General features: G+C 37.8%; 1 protein-coding gene across 2 annotated transcripts; it reads right to left on the bottom strand.

Moving 5' to 3' along the window:
• Positions 1-1,012: 1,012 nt before the first annotated feature.
• Positions 1,013-6,057, bottom strand: pkdc (protein kinase-like domain containing). Of its 2 annotated transcripts, XM_041793908.1 has the most exons (4): positions 5,898-6,057; positions 3,195-3,576; positions 1,528-1,703; positions 1,303-1,441 (listed from the first exon to the last, which is right to left on the bottom strand). In XM_041793908.1, the coding sequence occupies exons 2-4, from the start codon at positions 3,563-3,565 to the stop codon at positions 1,431-1,433; spliced, it is 558 nt and encodes a 185-aa protein (XP_041649842.1). In that variant the 5' UTR covers positions 3,566-3,576; positions 5,898-6,057; the 3' UTR covers positions 1,303-1,430. The 2 variants fall into 2 exon arrangements, with proteins under 2 accessions (XP_041649841.1, XP_041649842.1); XM_041793907.1 differs by having other exon boundaries at positions 1,013-1,703.
• Between the last annotated feature and the right edge of the window lie 505 nt (positions 6,058-6,562).

Here is a 6,562-nt window from a genome sequence, read left to right as displayed (position 1 = left end):
ATTATTTATTATCATATAAAGTTTATTCTAGAACAAATGCAAAAAAAAAATAAAGCTTTCCTACAGATACCAGCACTTAAAATATCTAACAGAGCAATGATGGTGGATACTGACGGAGAGGTAACAGAGTGGGTTAGTGTTTTTCAAAATTAAGAAAAACACAAAACATTTTCATCATGAATTATCTCTGCAACAGCTTTAAGAGGTGTCACCCTCCACTTCAGTTTCATTAACATTTGCAAAGATGCCAGCGAGTGGTGCAACAGGAAAGTCTGCAAAGCCCTACAACTCTGTTTTTTCCTTTTTCAGTTCTCTGTAACTGAATACACAGCACGGATATAGCACTGTTTTAATTCACAGAAATGATGCCACCTATTTATAAATAATCCAATACTGACAGACGGGCTCAAATCACAGCTGTCTTTAGCAAGTTACCACTGTTTCCTTTGCGAAGTAAATGTAACACTTTCTCACTGACAGAGGCAGCTTTTCCGGGGTATTCTACTAATCAAATTTTCTTCAAGTTTCTGTGTGTGGCACGGCGAAAGCTGATGTAGTAGTTGGCCATAAAAAGATCAGATTTAACAGCTAGTAAGAAGAATATAATAATGTAATGGATAGCTTAATACTGAAGCGGCTTTAACAACTGTACGTTTGGCTTCATGACATTATGAATTTATTGTTGTCAATCTAGCTTATAGTATCTTTAAAAGACACTATTAACAGATATAAAGAAACTGACAACAAAAGCTCTCCTTCCAAATAACTATCATGATTAAGCAAGTTTTGATAAGAATTTTATTCATAAGTAGGTAAAATAACTTTAGAATAACAGTCTAGTAATCCTTCTTGGTCTTGTTATTTTCACCATCAGCTTAAATAATAACTATATGCACAAGTGCATATGGTAAATTTATTTAAAAAACAAAATCTATCTCATGAGCTATCCATAAATTGTTTGATAAACTTAATTTGAAGAGACAAAAAAAATGTAAAGTGTTTGTGCCTGTGATTGATTTATTTGTCAGTTTTCATGTAGCGAAGACCAACCTGAACACAAGAGTGTACTTTGCTAACTTCAGCTACACAATCAACTTTCTGAAGCTTTAGTTCCACGTTTCAGTTTGTTCAGAACCAGTCTGGTCAGCTGTTTGCTGTAGCGGTTGATTTTCCAGTGTCCAGGCATCCATCCGAGCAGGAAGCGATGAAAATCAGTCCAGGCGAATGCAAACATCTCCCTCCACTCTTTCTCCAAAGCAGCAAAGTCCACGTCTTTTTTCACTGATTGCTTCAATTCTTCAAAATAGTGGTCCAGAAGGCCCGGGACTCTCTTTTCACACTCTTTCTCCTCCATGCAGCTTCCTAAAAAATACACAACATCTTTCATCCCACAGCCCCCACCCACGTACTGGAAGTCCACGGCCGCCACGTCACGTCCACTCTGGGAGAAACAGAAGTTTGCTAGTTTAGCATCTCCATGAACAATGGTTTTAAAGCTGCATTCATTCAGTACTCTGTCAATTTCACCAGCTGCTGCTTTGAGTTCAGCATCATCCATGGCCTCCAGCTCATCCGGTCTAGTGTCCAGGTGCCAGTACGTACCAATGGGCCAGAGACCCTCAGGGGCCACACCCAGGAAGAGAGCATGGAAGTTAGCAAGCCAGCTGAGACAGGCCTTTATTTCTTTCTCCTTCACACTGGTCCTACAAGAGAAATAAACCACATTCATGAGGCAACATCTTATCCCTGCTCATCAAGACCATTTTTCCTATGCCAATAAATACATTGAAAAACGTCTTGACTCAAGGTTGCCGATTTCTGGGGTCAAGCCAAATGGGGGTCCCATAACCATATTTTATATATAACCTGTATAATAAACACTCTTATCAAAGCAGCAAGAAATTTATCGTATTTATGTATGCTTTAGTACAATTGCCTTTATAAAATGTATATAAATTAGAAGGAAATAAAAATAACTTTTGGGGATAATAATTACACCATTGCAAAAAGAGGCAAAGATGGGTTGAAAGTGGCAAAAATTGGCAGAAAAAAGTGATGAAAAGTGATAAATGTAAGTTGCAACAACAGGGTAAAGGTAGCACAAATTAGTTTAAAAGGCAAGAAATGTTATAGATGAAAGGAAAAATGTTGAAAAGCTGTTTGGATGGCGAAAAAGGGTCAAAGATTGGTTGAAATATGGTGAAAAGCAGTTTAAAAGTGGCAAAAATGGGTCAGGAAAGGCAATAAAGGGTCGAGGATTAGTGGAAATATGGTGAAAAGCAGTTTGAAAGTTGCAAAAATGGGTCAGGAAAGGCAAAAAAGGGTCAAAGATTGGTTGAAATATGGTGAAAAGCGGTTTGAAAGTGGCAAAAATGGGTCAGGAAGGGCAAAAAAGGAACGAAGATGGGTGGAAAGATGGTGAAAAGCAGTAAAAAGTGGCAAAAAAAGGTCAGGAAAGGCAAAAGAGTCAAAGATGGTTGGAAATATGGTGAAATGCAGGAAAAAAATGGCAAAATGGGTCAGGAAAGGCAATAACTGGTCAAGGATTGGTGGAAATATGGTGAAAAGCAGTTTTAAAGTTGCAAAAATGGGTCAAGAAAGGCAAAAAAAGGGTCAAAGATTGGTTGAAATATGGTGAAAAGCAGTTTAAAAGTGGCAAAAATAGGTCAAGTAGGGCAAAAAAGGGACAAAGATGGGTGGAAAGATGGTGAACAGCAGGAAAAAAATGGCAAAATGAGTTAGCAAAGGCAAAAAGGTAAAAAAAAAAAAAGCATGGGTGGAAATATGGTTGAAAAGCGGTTTAAAAGAGGCAAAAATGGGTTAAGGGTCCAAAAGTGGGAAAAAAGTGGCAAAAATGGCTGCAAAAGTGGAAACATTTGAAACAAGAGTAGTTAAAAGGGTTTGGTTAAAAGCGGCAAAAATGGATGGAAACAGAGATGAAAAGGGGTTAAAAAGTTGAACCAGTAAGTATTTTGAACATCAGAACCTGATTAAAGTTTGACACAGTTTTAAGCTCCAGAATGAAGGAGCAGTTAGCCAGGATGCTAGCACCAATGCTACTGATCCAACTCATATGCGCTGACATCATCAGATAATCAGAACTGCGTAGGGCCCATTCTCTGGTTTTCAGGGGCCCAGACATTTCTGTAGACAGGTCTTCTCATTACTAAATCCAACATGTTGTGTAGTCTTACCTTCTCTGATCATAACCAGCCACATCCAGATCTTCTAGCACAATCAGCATCTCGTCTCCATGGGAACAGGCGGCCAGGCAGGCAGGGATCCGACAGCTCTGATTGGTGGAACAGTTCTGGTACCAGTGCGTCTCTACCTGGTAAGATCTAACTTTACGAGTGTGAGACCGGTCTGTGCTCCAGCCTCCAGGGTGCTCCACCTCCTCTGGAAACTTAACGTGTTTGACGACCACAGAAGGCCGGTCGCAGCCCTCCAGGTGAACTCGGACGATCTTCCCATAGCCGCTCCACAGAGTCTGGATGTCTGCACCGACACGTAGAGATGAAGCTCCACACGCCTGCAAGATGAGGTCCTGGTACTCCTGTTTCATCACGGTAAGAGCTGAAAAATATGAAAGTTAGCTAAGCACAGATTCCAATTAAGCATTTCTACAAGGAGGCACAGGCAAAGAACTATATTTTCAGTAACTTGCTCTTGCATAATGCATCCATTTTTGACTTCTAGCCTTTACATCTTAGAGGTAATGTCTGGTGCTTCTATGCCTTAGCCAGGTAAACGATTGCCAAGAGGTGAATGTTCAGTAGTGGGCCAAGAAGAGGTGTTTTTATGGTAGTGATTAGCAGAATTATTATCATTTTAATGAAGTAGCTGCATGCTTGGTAATAAACTTTTAAGCCCCAAAATAATGGCCTATGACCTCTAAAGTCAGTTCACCCTAAATTCTGAGTTTAGGTTTGATAAAATCTCTCAATGCATTCTTGAAATACTGTGATCACAAGATCCCAGTGACTTTTGACCCTGTACCCCCAAAACGCAATCAGTTCATCCTCAAGTCCCAGTGGACACCTGTGCAAAACATGAAGAAAATAATTGGTAAAAAAGTGACAAAAATAAGTCGAATGAGACAAATGTGGCAAAAATGGGTGGAAACAGCAATGACGTTGTCAAAATTACATTTTTCTAAATCATAATCAGAAACATAATGTACAGCAGCATACTAGGGCCAACCTAAAAGACAAAAAAAAATAGATAGAAGTGGTTAGTTTCTGATCAAAATGTCAAAATGTTTGTAAGAAAAGAAAACAAATTTCAAGGAAAAAACCCTCAGAATTTCAGGTTTTAAAAGTCAGAAATCTGCAAGTAAAGCTAGACATTTCAGAGTTTAAAAAGTCTTAAATTTTCACTTTAGAGACTCAAAGATTTGAAGTTTATAAACTGACAAACAATATTGTAAAGTAAAAAATATACAAAAAAAACCCAAACCAAAACAAACAAACAAACAAACAAAAAACTAAAACCAGTAAATGGATTTTTGACTCTTGGACTTAATAATCTCAAAAATTCTACCTTTTATGTGACTTGTAAAGTCAAATTTTTAATTTTTTCCCCCTAAATTAACTTTTTTTTAAACTTGAGAATTTCTAGTATTTTCTACTACTACTACTTCCTATAAACTATTTAGACACCCCTTGAATATGTCCAAACCTGAAAACAGAGCTGTTTCTAATTTTTAACTGACCTCATATATAGGATATTACAGTGATGCATGCAGCCAAGCCTTAGTTATGACCTGAAATGTTCGTCTAAACCACTCAACGTGTGGCTCTTTTGTGATAATTTGTGTCTCTTTTGTCTTAATCTGAAATATTATGCCCCCAGAAAACCTTAAAAAGGGAAACTCTGATGTCAGAAATTATCCATTTCAAGTCACATTAGCGAGTTTTTCTCCTACCCTTATACAGTTGGCTTTTTATGTCAACCTTAATTTTTTGTCTGTATATTTCCATTGCCCTTATTAGCTTTTTTTGGTATCTTTTTGCTACTGTTAATCAGTTTCTAGAGATACAAGCCTATATTTGCCACTTGTTTTTGCCACTTTTATCCTGTTTTTGCCACCTTTTCACCAGTTTCTGACGCTTTTATTCTGCTTTTTGCTATTTGCAATCTCTTTACCGCTTTTTGGGTCATTTTTTGTGACCTATCGCCCATTCAATCTGCCTTTTGCCACTGAATGCCACTTTTTTATTCACATTTTTGCCACTCTTTGGTACTTCTTGCTCATTTTAGTCACTTTTCACTCATTTTTTGATGCATTTATACCACTTATTGACCTTTTTGCCACCTACAACTTATTTTGTCACCTCTTCAACCCGTTTTTGCCACTTTTCACCACTTAGATTGTGGCTCTTGCAATGGTGCTTTTCAACAATTTGTTTCTTTGTTTGAGCAGGGTGGAGTACCACTGGTCTAAACCACAGACTGCATTGGCTTCATTCATCAGGACAGCAGGTTGCTGCTTGGTCTAAACTTCTTTACCCCCACCTGGTGGCAGATTTTAAGTACTGCACACAGGTATGGCGTAATGAGAACTGTGAAGACAATAGAAACTCTGCTGGACACAAAAATGTGTTTATCACTTCAAAATCACCCCAAGCATTATCAGCATCATTATACCCCTGTCAAACAGAGTTAATATACTTAAAAAACCTCACACTGTTATGCTTCTATTTCTGAAAGGCTCAAATTGGCCAAAGTAGCTCTAGAGAAATGTAACGGTCCATGACAGCAATGCTAAAAACTGGCATTTTAAATACAATGTGATGCATTGTTGTAGATTAAACCTGCCAACAGCACATTAGTATTCAAGCTAGCTAACAACACACATCAGTGCTTCATTCAGTCTCTTCTAGAGTGTCTCTTACCTTACTCACAAATATCTGCATAAAACAGAAAAATTCTGCCTCTAAATCCCACCCAGGCGATTCTACTGCATCATCTAGTAAATAACTTCATCTAGTAAATGAACCCATATGAGTCTCCTGTATGCTAAAATATACAGCTTCATATCAAATATGTCTCAGTGACAACACCACAGGGAACAGGAAGTGCTCTCTACAGCCTTCAGTGTGCTCTTCAAGCTCCAGACACCACTGCCACCTGCTGGTCTGGAGGGATGTGTCGATTCACTGCTCAAAATTCAAGTACACAAACCATCTCTAACTTCAAAAACTAACTTCAACAGTAGACAGCAATGTTGTAGGATATTTGTTTCTGCTAGAATTAAAAAGTCTGTAAGCTGGTATAGAGAATGAGCTTCTACACAACTTTATAAGTTTGTCATTGTAGAATAAAACAGCCATGTTAGTGGATAAATGCAGAATTAAAAACTGTAATATATTCTGTAAAAAATTGTAATATAATCACATGTAAGGTTGTAAGTGTAGAATCAAGGGCTGAAGTCTTTGTTAGTGCTAAATTAAATGGCCTCAAATTTAAAATAAAATTGCTGCGATATTAAGTGTTGTATAGAAATCTTTGGGTTTGTTGATTTTAATGGTCTGGTTCTGAAATTAAGGTGTTAGCTCTT

This window comes from Cheilinus undulatus, linkage group 8 (genome assembly GCF_018320785.1).
Source record: "Cheilinus undulatus linkage group 8, ASM1832078v1, whole genome shotgun sequence".
Classification (NCBI taxonomy): Eukaryota; Metazoa; Chordata; class Actinopteri; order Labriformes; family Labridae; genus Cheilinus; species Cheilinus undulatus.
Note: the sequence above shows the minus strand (reverse complement) of the source record. Positions and strands in the feature narration are given on the sequence as shown.

Excerpts from the sequence above, each read along its gene's own strand:
- pkdc (XM_041793907.1), bottom strand. The coding sequence starts at position 3,565 with ATGAAACAGGAGTACCAGGACCTCATCTTGCAGGCGTGTGGAGCTTCA. Across the intron at positions 1,704-3,194 it reads GCTGGTTATGATCAGAGAAG|GACCAGTGTGAAGGAGAAAG; the intron begins GTAAGACTACAC and ends TTTCTCTTGTAG.